We start from the raw sequence: 19,962 nt of genomic DNA on the forward strand, positions 1-19,962 counted from the left end.
GAGGAATATTTTTAGGTAAAGGTTAAGTTTAATTGTATTATTTTGATATCTCTGCTTTGAGAATTTTTTTAATGTAAAAGTTATGTTTAGTTGTATTATTTTGATATCTCTAGTATCGTATTATTTTGTTAAAATTTATAGGTGGTAAATGAGTGTCAGAAGACTTTAAGAAATTTTTTGTGTGTAAAGATTAAATTTAATTCTATTATTTTTATGTCTCTATCATTGTATTACTTTGTTGTAGTTTACAAATCGTAGATGAATGCCGAACGACTTTTAAAAATATTTTTGGTAAAAATTAGGTTTAAGATATTAATTTTAATTATTATATCCATTTTTATTATGTAAGCAAATATCTTATTTAGTGTAATATTTAAACTCATTAAAGTGAAGTACACGCGCAAGGCGCGTACACCTAAACTAGTTTGATCAAATATTTAATCGTCCATTGCTTTTAAGTGCGCCCTCGTCAATTAATTGTAATATTGGACAGTTGTGAATCGTAAGGTATGAAAATAAATTAATTTTATAATCCGTAAAATATTTTTATTTTCAAATATCACAATTGTTACCTCAAGTTACCTACTATTAGCCCCCTTGTCCATACAATTTTTTTCACTTTTTCTTTTGGAAAAATTTCTGAAAACAACATTTGATTATAAAGTTTAACTAATTTTTTGAAAAATTCTTTCCTCACATATGAGTTGGCGGCAAGTAAGTTGCTCTCTGTCGACATGCTTGCTCTGTCATTTTATTATACTAGTTTAATTGTATGCGTCTCGCGCGTATATCTCACTTTAATGAGTTTAAAAAGCGGCTGAAAAAAAATGTTTTTGAAAGTGCTGAACTTATTTTAAAAATAAGCAATTAAGTGTTTGTATAAAAATGCTGAAACTGAAAAAAAGTTATTGATGTGTTTGGTAAATAATGCTTTTAAGCACTTTTTTTTAAATGACTGAAATACCCTTATAGCTGTTAATAATATATAGAGTTGATTATTATTAATTTTTATTGCTAAAATGATTCAAATTAAAATTAATATATATTTTAATATATATATATACATATATATATATATATATAAAAAAAAAATATTTTCATGAATGACTAATTTGTGCGCTAAAAATATTTTTTTTAAGAGATTGAAATGAGACTCTTTGAAAAGATTGCTTCGTATCATTAAGGTGCAATTTACGACACTTTCATTTTCTTATTAAACTGGACTTGTTGCGTTTAACCTTCCAAGATAATATTAATATATATGTCGAGCTTATCATTAAGCAATATATATATGTTATTAATCATTATAATTACATTAATAGATAAATAGTTTCATACAAAAAGTTAGTAATGTGGCTAGAGTTAAGTTCGCCATAAATGCAAAAAGTGAAAATATTCAATTAGTATAAACATTAAGCATTAAAAATATCATTAGCAATCATATCATGAAGCCAAACCCAATGTACATTACTTTCCTCACTCACATTTTCGCCCTCTATATTGTTAGTCGTTGAAGTTGTGCCTACATCAAAATCAACCGATGGAATATATCTTTCATTCTCATCCGTTTGAAATGCATTATCTACGTTGCACTTCTTTCTAATGTAATTATGAATGGCCATAGTAGCAATTACGATATCCATTTGTGTGTCAATGTTATAGTAAGGCATGTCGCGCAAAATAGACCACTTTGCTTTCCATACACCAAATGTGTATCCTACTATGTTTCTACAAGAAGAATGCAAATAATTAAAATTTTCAATGCATCCGTTCGGCTCCTGCAATTGTCGTGTTGCACCACGTCGAAAGTCAGAAAGGTGATACCTCACATTATCTCCTCTGTAAGGAGTCATGTATCCCTTCGTGTGTGAATATCCAAAATCAACTAGATAATGTTTATTTTTCAATGGATGTGGAAAGTTGAGTTCTTATCTACGAAGAGTCTCACGAAATATACGATTGTCATGAGCCGATCCTTCCCATCCAGCCAATGCAAATGTAAAACACATGTTGAAATCTACAACGACAAGAATATTTTGAATCGGATAGCCTTTACGACCAATATACGAAATTTCTTGACCTTGCGGCAATCTAGCTTTAACATGTGTGCTATCAAGTGCCCCAATGCAATCCTACAAGTATACACATATATAAATTTAAGTTAAGAAAATAATCAAGAGAGAAATTAAATATTAAGTATTATAAAGTATATATTTGGAGAAAGTGTAACTTACTTTAAAGAAGGGAAAATATCGCTCGTCACATGGCTTGTGAGATCCTACACCATCATTATAATTTAAATGTGGTCTAATGATATCTCTTGCAAACTTAGAAACAACATTTAAAACACTATGAAAGTGTCTATGAACCATCTCTCTAGAATGTCGAAAGATTTCTTGTATCATTCGATTTCCCGCTCCATGTGCACAAACCATCAAAAACATTTCGTGTGTAGAAATTCCACAAGTGGCTTTAAGCCCATATTTTTCGATTAAGTCATTGGATAAATCAATAAACACGGCTTTCTTCAATCAAAAATTTTCATAACAAGAAGTTTCATTTCCTCGTAATATCTCTTGAATAAATATATGTCCGGAGCGCTTTGATGTACGATAAGGTTTCTTACATAAGTACTTTTCACAATACGTCAAAACATATTTACCTGCTAGTTGACACAAAGTCATCCACTCCTCGTCTTGGTCTTGGCAAAATTTTTCTAATTCTTTATCTTCTTCATCATCAAATAAGCCACTTAAATCAGGAGATATGCTAATATCCAAACTCTCCATTTAACTGAAAAGCAAAAAATGCTCACATCAGTAGAGTAATGGAGTGTAAGAATCCCAAATCTGCATATTAGTAAGAGTATGATATATCAACATATTTTAATTTATAAGTGCACTATGAATCTATGTAATTCATATCTCACTGCATATTCTTCATCTAGTAAGTGAAAAATAACAGAACATACATATGTATAAAATACACAAACATACAATAATACAAATAAAGTCAACTCAGTTTTAAAAAGGTTTTTAATCATACAACCATAGCTTATTAAGTTCACGCGTACAACCATAATAACAAACATCAAACAACAAAAGTACTAAAATCAACCGAATACATCCTTCACTCTTTCTTCTTAAGGAGGTATAACTGATAGTTATATGCCAACCAAGACTTCCGAGCATCATCACTAGTCATCTTAAGAAATATTTGATGGACGTCTTTCTTTAGAAACAAATTCACTGCATAGTTGTAGATTTCAGACGGGATAACAATTTCGGGAAAACTTGCCAAAAAGTCCATACACTTGTCAATGGTGGGATCCTTTGCCGCATGAGATGTAGCAGTACTTTTGCTTGACATTAACTCAACTATAGAGTGTAGTTCCTCTCTAGCAGATTTTGTCTTACTCTTTTTTACTCGACTGCTAGATCCTATATCATCAGTTGAAAGTTGTCTTTTTAATGATGATTTGGGAAACATAGGAGAATTCATATCGTGTGCGTCATCACTTTCATCACTTCCTTCATCATTGAGATTAATGTAGTGTTCTTGGTCAAAATCATCAAAATCATTTATTTTTTCTTTGCTCAAATCTACTTCAATTTTAGAAAATGTTCTTGATTGGCGGAGCATGCTCTTTCTCCCGTAGCAAAAATATCCGAAAATAATGCATCATAGCAATAACGTATAAGAGAAAGATCCATGTTCCTAAACATCTTATATCGGTGATCTATCTGAAAAAAAAAGTTAAGTAAATTAAATAATAAGACAAACAACAAAGAAATAAAGAATAACGCGACAGACGTACCTTAATCTTTTGGCTCCACCAATCGTCATCTGCAATGATTGTATTTTTTGTGGCATCCAACCTAAACCTGTATTCTCTCTCATCAACTGGTTAAAAAAAGCCCAGTCCTGTTTCATGTTATCTCACTTATTTTTCAACTGTGTTTTAGTATATTTTCTTCCCATCCTATTATAGAACGCATCACCCAAATTTTTCCATCCATCTTTATTCAAATGAGTGTTCGGTCTATTTCCTTTTCTAAGTTCTCTTTCACACAACTCAATAAAAACAATATGAGCATCATATTCCCACTTAGCGTTACTTCATACCAGATTAGAATTCGACATGATGGAATATAAATGATCTGAAGATGAAATATAAATGTCAATTGCCACACATCTTTAATAGTTTTGTCATATATGTTATTACAAACTTGTACAAAAGAGAAGGCAGGGGTAGCAGTGCAGAAAGAGAAGGCAGAGATAGCTGAACAAAGGAATACAAAATCCAAGCAGACCAAGCACTTTGTTTCTTTGGTAGAAGAGAAAGTTTTCTGCAGCATGTGTCTCTAAACAGAGTCTCTCAAAATTAAAAAAAATTCCTTTCCATTAGTTTTTAACATTGTAACATACTTTATTTTTTAGATTAAGATATATCCCACCTTATTATCTGCCTGTTCTATTAAGAAATATGTTAGTATTGTCAGTACTATTATCATCATAAGATATGTTAGCATGTTAATTTGGTGCTACTATCATCATAATGTTCTATAAGGGTACCATAGAGTGATCATCAATCTAAAGTAGGAATTTGCTCACTTAGCACATATGTTGTTTAAGAATATATATAAATTTGTCTTTTATTAACATATATAATAAAAGATGATTCAAGAATGTAATTTAACAATAATGGTGTATATAATTAAAACTCGTGGTTTAAGTAATTAGTTCACTAATTATGTCGAGAATTTTGTTATTTTTTCTTTTTTAGGTTCTTGGACAAGGCTTGCATTAAAATGCAAGATGGAAATACCACAAAAGAGATTAGTAATGGAGAATTTGCACAGTAACACAAGTAGAGCAAGTGAAGATCCTAATTTCAATACCATTTTAGCACAACTTCAAACATTTTCAGTCCAACAAGGAAGTGCCATGAGCACTAAACTAACTAAAAACTTCCATATCCCTCCAGCTTCCCTTTAATCAATCCCTTACATAATGTTGATCTTCATTGTCCCTTCTATTATATTCTTTTGGGTCGGGTATGAACATGGACTATAGTCCACACTCCACAATAGCACTCAAACATCAAAATGGCGGTAGTAAGCTAAAATTATTCACACCCTTTAAACCATCAAACCCCTCTCTTTCCTCCCACCCCCAACTCATCTTCAACTCAATTTAAATCATAAAACACACAATTGGAGTTTTTAAATTATCACTGGAGATTAATCTGTCTAAATACGGGCTTGCATCTCTAGTTGAACAACAATTCTTTCAGAAATGCAACAATTACAGATTTGTCTATTAGTAAAAGGAGATGAAAAATCAAAAATAAAGAAAAAGACGTAAAAAATTAGAGCACTTACCACAGAATCTTAAAGGAAATGCAACAATTTGAGAGACAATCTAGAACAAGGTATGTTGGTTTTTTCTTAGAGAAATGAAAGCGTGGAATTGGAAGTGTACTGAAGGTAAGAAAAGGAGAATTAGGGCAAGGGTAAAACTGGAATAACTTATAATTACAAGGGATAGGATGATAATTTTGTCAGTCAACTTAAAATTCTGAAAAAATAAGCATCTATTAGGTTGCTTATTGATTTGGCTTAAAAAAAAAAAGAAGCTAAAATCAACTTATTTTAAGCAACTTAAAATTTTGCCAAACACCAATATAAACAAAAAAGTGCTTATAAGTTGTTTTGACCAACTTATAAGCACTTTCAAACACCCTCTAAATAGGATATTTGTTTAAATAATAAACATGAATACAATAATTAAATTCAATATCTGTTGAATATGTAAAGATGGAAAAACTATTTATTAAACCTAACATTTACCACTAATATTTCTAAAAGCCAATCGACATTTATCTAACAACTGTAAACAATAATAAAACAATACAATGATAGAGTCATCAAAATAATATAATTAAATATAATCCTTACACACAAAAATTTCTTCAAAACCGTCCGACACTCATCGATCACCTGTAAATTATAACAAAATAATGCGATATCAAAATAATATAAATAAACCTAACCTTTACATAAAAAAAAATTTCTCAAAAGAGAGATATTAAAGCAATACAAATAAACCTAAACTATACCTAAAACAATTTTCCAAAGCCGACTAACATTTATCCCACCACCTGTAAATTACAACAAAATAGTACGATAAAAAAGATATCAAAACAATACAATTAAACTTAAAGTTTACACAATTTTTTTTCAAAGTCGATCGACATTCATCTACGAAATGTAAACTACCACAAAATAATAAACTAATAGAGATACTAAGACAATACAATTAAAGTTAACCTTTACCTAAAAAAATTCCTCAAAGTCAGACCGACATTCATCAACCATCTGTAAATTAAAATAAAACAATAAGATAATAAAGATATCAAAATAATACAATTAAACCTAATCTTTACACAAGAAATTCTTCAAAGCCTACCGATATTCATCTACAGCCTGTAAACTACAACAAAACAATACAATAGTGATCACAATGCTTCGATTTTGATGAAAATAATTCTCGTTTGAGCGAAAACTTTGGCCCTAGAGAATGACTTGAATGAAAACAAAGAAGATACACATATACATGCACGTTGAATTCTATTTTCATGACCTCATGGATACACTACATTCAAAACGACATTGAAAGTTATTAACATGTTCAAAAGTTACATCGTACACACTTCTCCTTCCATAAAAATTTAATTATAAACACACAAATTAAATATATAGAAAATAATCACACAAAGCAGGCTAGCCACAAAAATACTTCAAACGATGAACTTAGATTGATGTTACAAAAGAAACTCCAAAGTGCAAAAGATATAATGTAATTAAATTAAAAAGAAAAGAGCCTCACACTACAAAAAAAGGATTCATAAATTAAAAATAAAATGACTTTCTACTCCTATAATCTCACGTACAATAATTTTTATGTAGTAGTAGCCTAGTAGGGAACTTTGTTCCCAAAATAATGATGTTTTTTCGTAAAGAAAAAGAATATTATTTTACCAAGATATTTACCAAATGGTGTCACGTAAACTATAATCTCACGTACAATAATTTTTATGGTAGTTTTTGTTTTTCCAAGAAATATAGTACTATCTACTGTACAACATAAAACTTATGTAGTATTATTCTTTAATTTAACGTGCATCTCAATATTTATAAAAGTATTTCCTTAATAAATTTCTCAATATTTATAGAAGTATTTCCTTAATAAAGTTTAATTTTAGGAGTATTTTTCTAGTTGAACAATAGAAAGAAAAATATTAATTAATTCTCCTTCCATATATTTTAGGAATCCCATTTATTTTAGGAGGTTTAGTTAATATAATAAAAATAATTAAATAATAAATTTAAAAAAATAATAAAAAGATGGTTTCATCTAAAGAAGAGTATTTTAATGAAGGGGAAAAAGTTCAAATCACTTTTTTAAGGGTCTTCACGCTTTCAATATATTATAGATATAAGTTATAGATATAGATTACTCTTAATTAATTATTATAAATTATTTATGCATTAGAAAGTTAATAATATTTAACAAAAAAATAAAATAATTATTTATGACATGTCTGCTTCAGTTTCTTAAATCATAATTTTAATTTATCACCCCTAGTTAATTATTATAAGTCATCTAAATATTAAGAAATTAATAATATTTAAGAACTAAAATAAAATAGACATAAAGTGATAACTTAATTTTTGAAGTTTTAAATTAACTTGACGTCTTATATGGAATCCATTTAAATTTTTTTCACAAGTATTTTTATAGTTTTTTTTGTTATATCACTTCTAATTAGTTATAATGAGTAATTTATGACATGTCTGCTTCGCTGTTTCAATCGTAATTTTCCTATATCATCCTTAATTAGTTATTATAGGTCATCTAAGCATTAGAAAATTAATAATATTTCATAAAAATGTAAAATAGAGACAAAAATGATAAGTTAACTCTTGAAGTTTTAAATTAATTTGACGACTTATATGGGATCCACTTAATTTTTTTCACAAGTACTTTTTATAGTAATTTTACTATATAACTTCTAATTAGTTATTATAAGTCATTTTAAGTATTTGATAATAAATAATATTTAATAAAAAAATAAAATATATACAAAATAATAATTTAAAAATGGTTGGATTAAGTACTTTGCAATAGTCATATTAGTGTAAAAAGGGGAGTATGGTCGTAGTATACTTATTGAGATCTAAATGATTGGATTCACACAAGAAATTAAATACATAATTATGAGTTAAGATCTAAATGATCAAAATTTTAATTTTTAGTCGGTACAAATAAATGAAGCATGAAATAAGTAAACAAGAAAATGAAATTTTAATCTTCGCCTTACTACTTTTTCATTTCAGTTTACGTGACACCATTTGACTAAGCATAGAGTAAAAAAACAAAATTCTATTTTGAAATATGTGGTATAAATAAATCTTAAATTTTGTGTGATTATACAACATTTCATTAAAAAATAAAATAATACTTGTAAAAATAAATTATTTCTAAAAATAAGAAAAAACATTTTTTTAAATATATTAAAAGTAAAAAATTGTCATATTTAAAAAAATAAAAAGATATAAATATTGAGTCCATGCTTAACTCGGGCGATATACCACTAGTGATAATGATATGTGTTCTTATACAAAACTTATTAATAACTTAATTAATTGACTAGATGAGGATGCCCGTGCAACCACGGGCCTGACGCTATAGCTTATGATCTTACATGAATGAATAAAATAAGCCCGAAGCTATAGCGTATGAGCTCACATGAATAATAGTCTAATCAGCCAAGCTTATTTTTTTCAAAAGTGCTTATTTTTTAAAATGTTTATTTAGTCAATTTTTTTAAGAAAATAAGTATTTTTAAGAAGTTTAAAAAATAATTTCTCATAAGCTAAAATAAGAGCGTTCTCCTTAAACACTTATTTGAAAAGCACTTTTGAAAAAAAAAAATACAGTTTAAGGCATTTAAAAAAAAATTTGATCTAACACTAATTGCAAAGAACTTTTGAAAAAAATACACTTAAAGACATTTTTAAAAATATTTGAACTAACACTAATTGCTGCTCAAAAATATTTTTTAAATTTTTTTGATCAAACAAAAATATCTTAGAAAAAATAATTTTTCATAAGCTAAAATAAGAACGTTCTCCTTAAACGCCTATTTGAAAAGCACTTTTTAAAAAAAGTTTGACCTAAAACTAATTGTTGCTCAAAATATTTTTTTAATTTATTGATCAAACAAAAATTACTTTTCACCAAACATATTTTTTTTTAAAAATATTTTACAAAATAGGCTAATTTTAAGAATTTGACCAAACAATATTTAGAGACAGTAGATAAACAAAGTTAATTTAATCCACTGATAGTCAATCCAATTAATTCAGCTATTAAGAAGATGGAAAACATACTTTACCACTCAGTATTTTACTTAACTCAGAGATTTAGGTGCAAAATTCAAATCACCAAAAATAAATAAATAAAATTACGATAGTTGATTTTGCATGTTGGAGATTCTTCACATTTTTTGTCACCTTCTCATGAAGATGTACGTGGAAGTTATAACTCAAACATCTCTAGCTAGTTGAGAAAATTGAATGAAAGGTGTCTTTTAAGTCTTGAATGAAGGATTGATGACACTGACCAACTTAAAGAGTCAAACATAATTAGGAAGCTTGATTAAGTTAATTATGAACTTGATTAATATTTTCAAAACTTTCTAATCTTTTCAAAAATACAAATCAACCTAACCCACACCCCTCTTCAATCCAAATCATCGACCGTCTCTCTTCTCTCTCTCGACAGCTTCTCTCAACCAACAGTTCTGCAAATTTCTCCTTTCAATTCCGGGCGACTTCAACCTCGATGATAAATAGTTGGGCTTCGAGTTTCTTTTTGACTTCAACTGTCAATCGACGTGACAACCTTTCTCTCTGGCCACAACAACTTCGAATTCTTTATCGTTCCTTTTCTTCTTTCACAGGTAAAAAATTATGGTCTTTTTAGTTTTGAAGAAAATGAGGAACTTGAGCCAACTTCTCTTATAGTATTGGTTAACAATTTTAATATTTGTTGCTTTAATTTGAAATGCGGTCTGAATAAAATCCTAATTTCTGGTATTTCTTCTTTTCTTTTCTCTTTTGTTGTTTGATTTCAAAGTTTAATTTGTTGCGCTCATTACTGGGTTGATTTGTTCTTGTTATTGGAAAAAATGGTGATATTGTTGTTATTCCGTTGAGCAAAATCATTCTACTATTTTTTTCTCCAATAGATTATCCATCCGGTGCAATATATTAACCATCTGATGCAACAAATTTAGTATATGATAAAACAGATAAACCATCTGATACAACAAGACAACCATTAGATTAAATTTTTGATGCAACAAATTAACCATCTGATGCAACAGATTAATCATCTGATACAACAGAGGAACCATCGGACAAAAAATCTGATGCAACAGATTTAACATATGATACAACAGTTTAACCATCTGATGCAATAGATTGAGCATATGTTGCAATAGATTAACCATCTAATGCAACAGATTTACTATCGGATACAACAGAGGAACCATCGAATTAAAAATCTGACGCAACAGATTAACCATCTGATACAATGGAGGAACCATCGAATTAAAGATATGATGCAACAGATGAACCTCCTGTTAGATAAAATTCTATCAACTCTTCCAACAGAATATGTCCAAGACTTGATTTTTCCAACTGATCATTTATCTGTCGCAACATATGACCCTTTTGTTGGAAGAAATCTAAACAATATTGACCGTTGATAACTGTTCCAACAGATCACTTATATGTTGCAACAGATGTATGACCTATTGTACAAACCATTCCTATTTCTCAATAGATGATTGATATATTTTATTACTCAGTTGTTGCTACATGTTAGTAACTATTCCAATAGATCACTCATATGTTGCAACAAATATGTGCTTTGTTGCACAAACCATTCATCTTTCTCAATAAATGAGTGATATATTTTGTATTGTCACAACAGATTACTTATCCGTTGCAACAGGTTATTTAACTATTCCAATAGATCACTCATATATTGCAACAGATGTGTGATCTGTTGCACAGATCATTCACCTGTCTTAAAAGATGAGTGATATGTTTTGATAGATTTTGTATTATTGCAACAGATTACTCATTCATTGCAACAGGTTAGTTATTTAGTGTAACAGATAACCTACCTTGTGCAACAGATGTGTGATTTGTTGCAACTGATATTTTACTATTTTGCATGTTAGATTTACTGTTATCCTTTTTAATAATGCATTAGTCAACTATAATATATTTTATTATGTTTCTGTCAATTTTGGATAATATGGCTCCCAAAAGAACATAAACCGAATCAAGTTCAAGTAAAGAAACAAGTGAAGCAGCTAGGCTATATGCACCACTCTATGAGTTTGCTTTACAAGCGTTATCTCAATCGGGAGCAGAATATAATGAACACAGGGAGGAGAAATGTTTCAAAAGAGATGATCCAAATGCTAATAGCCCTTTCATCGAAGAGTTGGTCAAAACCTTCATCATTGATTATTATCCTGTGAGAATGCAATGCGATGTGCCACAAATTTAATGGGTTATTTCGTGGTTAAGTCAGCCATGGGAAAATCTTTCGACGCCTTTAGAAAAATACTTTAATAACAAAAATTGAATGCTTATTTCAGGGACAACTGCTTTGGGAAATATCTTGATTTGCCGGAGGACAACAATGCTCATTTTCAAATGAAAATGGTATATAAACTTCTCAAGCGTAGGTTTATGTATGAAAACAAAAATAAGATGGATGAGGTGTGGATAAATTACTGTGGCATGCCTGTTTGTTTTGGTTGGAAGGAGTTTGCCATAGTTACTAGACTAAAATATTATCCTCCTTCTCCTTCTCATGTTATACCTATTCTAACCCAAAAAAGCACCTGCACACCCAAAAAGGCAAAGGCAAGTCGTGTGATTGTGATAACCTGGTGTCCATTGTTGGTCCAAGCTTTAAAAATAAAAATTCGATAGAAGCGTTGAAAGGTAAAAAAATTTCAAAGAAGTACAAACAATCATTATACTTGGTTTGATTTGTACATAATATTCTTTAGGTGAAAGACGTTAACAACAACATAAGAGTTGGTTTAATAAAGCTCTCCGAGGATCTTGAGACATTTAACAACTATCCTTGGGTTATGAAAGGTTCAAAATGACTATCAAATATTTGTTGACTCTGTTAGCGCCAAAGACAGTCAACTTATATGGCTTTTCATGGACTTTCATGGTAAATGTTTCTTTCTTTTATTATGATATCATTCATTTTTTTACTCAATAACGGTTTTGATTTATTTGTGTTATTTTATAGGCTTGGACATTTGAAGCCATTCTTTATTTGAGACAACAATTGAACTACTAGGAAGAAGTTTCCTATCCAAGAATCTTGATATGGTTGTCGGCCAAAACTAATAAAAATGTAAAATTTTTTGATCTCTTCAACCCCCCGAAGGATGCAGTAAGTATAATTATAATTAATTTTTTATTTTAATTAATGATTTTTTTAAATGGTCTAATCATCATTCTAATATATGTAATGATTTATGTTAGATTATGCATCCGTCGCTAGTTCCGACCAATCTAGAGTTGAAGATACATTTTTTTCTTACTTTACGATTTGTGCAAACTTTATTGGACCCTAAGGTCATTGACAGGATAAAAATGGAATTGTTTGGAGCAACAACCATTACAAGAAAAATAATTTTGGAGGGTGGGCTTGTTGTTGTTGATGGTCTTAGTGGTGATGGAGCTGTTGGTGGTGGTAGTGGTGCTGCTATTGGTGCTAATGATGCTCCTCTTACAGTATTTAAAATAAACCATTATGAGTATGATCATACTTGTTATACAGATTTTGCCTCTTCTAGTAAATGTTCTAGATGCAAATGTCAAGACTGCAAGGCGAAACATGATGTGGTGGTTAATGCTACTAATGCATTAAATGCTTCTATAAACGAATTGACATGTAAGAGGGGTTTCATTCCATCAAAGAAGATTTTATATCCATCTACTCCATTAGATATTAAGGCTAAGAGGAGAAGGAAAGTAAAATCCAAGGCATTATCAAGCATTCAAAAAGCGAAATTGCATCTCCTCTGTCCGTATTTTGCATTGAGCAATGTACAATGGCCAAAGAAGAGCAGCACGAGCTGAAGAAGGTGAATATATATATCTGTTTTGACTAACAAATAGACACATATATGTTTCAATATATGACACATTTGCTGAAAATTATCAAATAGATAATACATCTGTTGCAACAGTTGACTAACTTGTTGCATCAGATAAAGTATCTGTAGCAACATATGTCTAATTTGTTTTATCAAATTAAACAACTCTTCGTACTGCTTTTATTTTTACCAACAGATAAACTATATGCTGCAACAGATGAGTCATATATTGCAGATAGTTCATCCATTGGAAATTATCATACAGGTCTTCCTCATGTAGAAATTTATCCCAACAGTTAATTCATATGTTACAATAGAAATATAATCTGTTTGGGATATTTAAAATAAGAGGAAGACCTGTTTGATTTGCTACAACAGATGAGTTATCCTTTTTCATTTTGTTGTATCCCCGTGATTAGCATTGACCAATTCTGGCTTTCTAGGTGGATGTAGAAGCTACTGCTGAAGAGCATTGACAATATGCTACTGCTTTTATGGAAATATGGAGAACAAAAAGCGCATAAATTGTACGTAAGCGACAATAAAGATCCATGACGACCAAAGCGGAATTCCATTGCACCAGATGAAGAACAACTTGTCCATATTGAGTGGATCTTTACAGCTTGAGTCTGTCAAAGTAATAACCTCACTCCTCCATAGGAATTCTTGTCATCAATACTTAAATTGTTGATGTATTTATTGAGATCTGTACCCATAACAATTTTTTACATTTCATTTATTCGTTGATTTATTTCAGCTAATTTTTGAAGTCTTCGATTTATTTTATTTTGTCTATGAATTTTATTTTTTCCTTAGATTTGAACTTATTAATTGAAATAGAATATTAGATTCAAATATTGCAACAGATAATGTATCTATTGCAATAGATGACACATCTGTTGAAAAATATCAAATAGATTTAGACATTTATTACAACAGGTAGGTAATCTATTGAAAATTATCAAACAAGTCTTCCCATTATTGCAACAGATAGACTTAGATAAAAATATCGACATAATACAACAAATGGCCAACTTATTGCAACAGATAAACTATATCTCAGAACAAGTAGAATATCTGTTACAACAGATGGACAATCTGTTGCATTATAAAAATTCAACTTTCATTAGACATAAAAAATTGCCACTATATGTAAAAAAAGTAAAAGTAACTTGAAATAAAAAAGGCGGAACCCATCGAGAATGTGCAGTTTAAAAACCTAAAATAAAATAGGCATCAAGTAGACAGTGTTCATTTTAAACACGTAAAATAAAATAGGCATAAAATGTGTCAGTTTGTCCATTTTTGCCCCGTTGGCTGCTCACGTGTAATTCACGCAGCGAAGGCTCGTTGAACCCCTATTTTTGCTGATTTAGCCCCCAACAGTTATTTTTTTCTCATTGTCTTATATATTCATCTTCTTCCTAAAATTTAACCCTAAATTTCTAAAGCTTCTTTTTCTTCTTCATCCTTTTTTCTCTATCCAAATTCATCTCGATTGTTTGTATTTTTTTTATTTTTTCTAACTGAGCTTGACAATTCTGAGCTCATCTTGCACTATTTTTTGTGACAAAGATTTTCGATATTGTAAGTGCGATCATGAAGATCTATTGAAGACTTGTCGGACTCAACAAAATCCAGGTCGTAGGTTTTTTACTTGTAAGATTTCAAAGGTAATATTTTTTTATTTAATTAGTTGATTAATTATTGATTTGACATTATTTTGTAATTGTGTTCTTGTTTTTGTAAAAATTGGGTGGATGCGATTACTTTGATTGGTATGAAGAGCGACACCCTTCACAAGCAAATCGTATAATCTGGGGTTTGTTGAAGAACGTCAAGGCTTCTAAAGAGAAACAAAATTGAGTAAGAAGATACTACATTATTGCTGTTATTGCTATTGGTTTGGTGGTGTTGGAAACATGGATATTCAAGCCTAATTGCTGAAATTTTCATGGTGGTGTATTTGCTACAGGTTTGGTGTTGTCAATCACATCGATATTCAAGCGTAATTGTTGGAAAATATCAAACAGATTCAGACATATATTGCAAAATTTAGGTCATATATTGGAAATTATCAAACAGGTCTTCCCACTATTGCAACAGATTAGAGTTAGATTAGATAGAAATAACATCGGCATAATGCAACAGATGACCAACCTATTGCAACAGATAAAATATCTGCCAGAATAGATAGAATATATTTTACAATAGATTGACAATCTATTGCATTATAAAAAGCTCAACTTTCATCAGAAAAAAATTATTGTCACTACATGTACATGTAATGTAAAGTGAAGTGTGACTTGAAATAAAAAATTGTTATTTCACAGGCTTTTCTTTATACACAGGTTCCAAGCGTCCAATTAGTACGCCATAAGCCCAGACCTCTTGCAGGTTTGCCACAGTGTTGTCGCATAGAAAGGTCATTGGCTCAGCCATTTCTGTGTCGGTCAGTAAGCATTCAATGTGTGCAAGAGCGTATGAGTCGCACACAAAATTGGTATCAGTTTTTGGAAGGTTCATGCCCTTGTTTCGACTTTCAAAATCCCATGATTTCTTCATCAACACTTCCTCTGAAAAATGATACATCAATTTACTCTGCCTCAATAAGATGGGAAACAGGTCCATCAGTGGCTTCACGCAAATAAAAAAATTGACCTCGTCGATGGCTGGTTCATGGTAGTCATAAATATTTATCTTTCCCTCCTCGAATAGTATCTCAACAACCCGATAATGTATGCCTTCCACGCTCATGACTGCAAGAATCCTCTTTGCCTTGGTTCAGCTCTTGCCATGTGGATTTGGCCTTTTCCCTCTAACATATTTTATTATTTCTTCTTCATCGCAGTCCAATATAGAAATTAACGAATCAAATCCCACGCCACAGGATGATGCTAGATCATTGAGTTTATCGTACTTATATTTGATCATCTTGTAGAAGTCGAGGTCTATTATCCTCTCGACAATGTCATAAGCTTTCGGGTATGCAATTGCCTTTTCCTTATGAGGCAGAGAATTACGTCAACATACTGTGATATAAGAAGTCAATTTTAAATAAATTAGTAATTGTAAAGATGCAACGGATGGTCCATCTATAGCATAGGGTTCTCTAAATCAATAATCCAATGCAACTTGTGCAACAAATGGATAATAAGTTGCAACAGAACCACTACCAGTTACATCAAAATACCAGTTATTGCAATAGATTTCACATCTGTTGCATAGATTCTTCTTCATGGAGTAGATTAGAAGGCTAGGTTAGGAAAGTAAATTTACCTGGTCCTCTTACCGCATACGTATATCTGTCATAATCTGGAAGTCTTGTGGGAAAAGAAAGGCCTGGGGTAATCTGGTGAGCTTCGCTTGGCATTCTTGGCCCGTCGTAGATCTCTCTCTTTTTTGGTGCCAAGTTTCACGTATATGTCGACCTTCTTCAATGTCCCATGAACTTTAGTATTTTTTGATTTCCAAATGAAGAGTATTTCACTAATTTCTCTTTTTTTCTCCTAACCTCCACTGTAGGAGTGTATGGCTTCCTCACTTTCTTGGATGGTATGACACCCCTTTTGAATTTGAATTCCTCGATAGCTTTAGTGATAGGCTCTACCCTTTCAAAGGGTTTATCCTGGCTGTCCTTACACCCTTTGCATTTGCAATGAGAACACGAGGGTAAAAAGTGGTGAGAGAGATCGGTGTAAGGGTGAGAGGGACATCTGTAAGAGTGAGGGGGACCTGTGAAAGGGGTGTTTTCAAACATATTTATTTTTTCTTGAGCATCAACATAATCATCATCATGAGTGGTAGCAGTATTAGCATGCCTGGCACCAACACCAACAACTCCACCAAAAGATCAACCGGATCTGCCTCACTAGGTTGGTCATGAAGAGCCTTAACATTAGGCTGACCTTGCTTAACTTCTCTTCTTATGGCTGTTTCTCCAGCCAATTCCTTCTTTATTAACTCTACCATTGGGTCTGCTATAGTATCAAAATGACCTAGAGTAATAAAAGAAGTCATCTCCAACACCTGCTTAGTAGGCACGATCCATGAATGCACAACCTATAAAAAAGATAGATACATTTAAATTATATAATATAATAATTTTTACTTGGGTTACATGTTAACACAGATAACTTATGCAATAGGTGATCTGTATGTCACAACAGATTAATAATTTGTTTCAATATATTAATAATATGTTGCATCAGATTACACATCTATTGCATAGTTTGCAGTAGAGAGTTAAAATCTGTTTGTGTCAGGTTCAGAGAACCAGAGCAACAGATGGATAATGTGATGCAAAATATCAATCATCTGTCACAGCAGATTACCAATCCATTACACCAGTTGGCATAAGATGGGTAATCTTTTGGGTTACATATTATACAACAGATGATCTGTATGTCATAACAGATTAATAATATGTTACATCAGATTACCCATCTATTGCATAATTTGTAGTAGATGGTTAATCTATTAAGAGTTAGGTTCATAGAACCAAAGAAATAAATGGGTAATCTGATACAAGATATCAATCGTCTGTCACAACAAATTACCCATCTGTTGCACCAGTTGGCATAATACGGGTAATCTTTCACAACAGATGTCCTATCTGTTGCACCAGATATAACATCTGTTCAATATCTTTCATTGAGTCAAATTATTTTACTTGAAGAAGACGTACTGCATCATCCAGAGGGTTAAAGAGATCAGCCTCCTTAATTCTTGTGTTGTTCTTTGTAGTCAACCACCTAAACATCCTTGAATGAGAAACCTCATCAAGTTAATCCATTACCTTCTTTCGAAGGGGAGGAATAGCTTCAAATGCCCAAGCCTAAAAAATGTAAATAGGAAGTAAGCAAAAAAAGTCATAATAACTATATTCAATATAAATTAATAGATGAGTAAAAATAGTGATTAATTTTACCATGAAAGCCCAAGGAAAGTCATATAATGTGGTCATCCCTGGGGATAGCTCTGTCAGTAAATATTGGATAGTCAAGTAGAAGCTGTCATATCCCTAGGAATAATTATTGAATTTATCAAAATCCTCAACACGCGCCAACAAATCATCTTCGATGGCCTTGTTGACGTCTCTTGCCAATACAACCAAATGGGCAAACCAAACTAAGCACAATTGCCCCCTGTACTACTTTAGTATGGTTTTACCCATGAGATCTGTCATCAAATCCAATGCTTTGTAGCCACGTCCAGCAATGTCCAATAACCCATCTATTTTTTTCTTGGTTTGTTGGTTTTGCTGGTGGTCGTTGGGACAATGCCTTCCCTCTATTTGCTTGTGGTGGTTTGGCTGTCCTGCTTGCCTTGGACCCTTTGTGAGGTGTTCCCTTAGCGATAGGTTCTTCTGGACGATCGCATATTAAGCCCGTTACTATGGCAAACTCTTGTAAGCTAAAACAAATCGGCATGCCACAGTAGTTGATCAAGATTACATCTATCTTTTTGCCCCCTCCTACGAATCTTTATCATCCTCTACGTTCTTGATTCCACACTTGAGAAGATCATATACCATCTTTATTTGAAAATGGGCAGGGGGGTCCTTGTTCAGCTCAAGAAAGCATCAAAAGCAGATCCTCTTAAAAAGCCCGTCTATGTTTTCCTTCTTCATAATATTCCTAAAATAATTAAAATTTTTCCCAAACTGATATTTAAGTACAAATTCACCAGTTATTTCTTTTGGGTCATCTATCGGCATCGCAACTTGAAACTTGTCAATGCTAATAGTTTTGACAGGATCATTCTAGGATGTCGATATTAATTCACACTCCATTGGGGATCTATTATCATCATATTGATGATCATCCCCCTTTTCACTGTCTAATACCTCCTCTTTCCCACTTTTATTTTCTTCATCACCATCTATCGATCCTTGTCTACCTTGCTCAATATTATTTTCATATCTCTCCTCAGCTTCAATTTTCCCTGATTGAGATTATTCAGGAAGCTCCTCCGAATCCCTCTGTACTGTAGCCTTTGTTGTTGGGTGGTCAGAAGTTGATCCACTTTCACTTTCTTTTCTTTTGGGAGACATGTTTTACCTACAAATAACAGAAAAAAATTACATTAAAATTGATGTATGCATAAATTTAAAAAAATACATTACAAACACCACCAATACCGACACACCAACAACCACCACCACAAATACAACCAACCAATGCTACAAACACCACGAATACCGACACCACCAACAACCATCACAAATATCACTAACCAATGCCACCAACAGCCATTATAAATACCACTAGTGCCACCACGAAGACCACCAACACCACCACTACGACCACCAACACCACCAACACCATCCAATAATACCATGACAGTCCATGAAACACTATAAAAAAATTAGGGTTTTCTCTAGTTCTTCCTACGATTTTACCATCAAAACTCAAAATTGTAAATCCATTCTTGAATATAATACAACTAAAAATCTACTTTTTCATCATTAACTTAAAAACCCTTATTTTTTCTTTAAATATAACAATATAGAACTCTTCTCAAACTCTGTTACTTATGAAGATAAAGAAAATGACTGATACAAGCAAGAATGAAGTCAAAAATAACACCTATGTGGTCAAAAATGAGAAGAAAATCATTCTATTGTGAAGGATTGAGCAATTTATTGAGTAGTTGTTGTCTGTATTATTGAGAGAGAGAAAAGA

General features: G+C 31.4%; 1 protein-coding gene and 1 pseudogene across 1 annotated transcript; both read right to left on the bottom strand.

Moving 5' to 3' along the window:
* Nucleotides 1-1,412: 1,412 nt before the first annotated feature.
* On the bottom strand, nt 1,413-1,853 carry LOC107846326. The gene has a single exon (XM_016690745.1). The coding sequence runs from the start codon at nt 1,851-1,853 to the stop codon at nt 1,413-1,415; it is 441 nt and encodes a 146-aa protein (XP_016546231.1).
* A 1,276-nt stretch (nt 1,854-3,129) lies between these two features.
* The window catches only part of LOC124888943, a 20,505-nt pseudogene continuing 3,672 nt past the window's right edge, over nt 3,130-19,962 (bottom strand).

Source organism: Capsicum annuum, chromosome 11 (assembly GCF_002878395.1).
Source record: "Capsicum annuum cultivar UCD-10X-F1 chromosome 11, UCD10Xv1.1, whole genome shotgun sequence".
Taxonomy (NCBI): domain Eukaryota; kingdom Viridiplantae; phylum Streptophyta; class Magnoliopsida; order Solanales; family Solanaceae; genus Capsicum; species Capsicum annuum.

What these genes read in the sequence shown, in the direction of transcription:
- LOC107846326 (XM_016690745.1), bottom strand. Translation starts at nt 1,853, where the DNA reads ATGACTCCTTACAGAGGAGATAATGTGAGGTATCACCTTTCTGACTTT.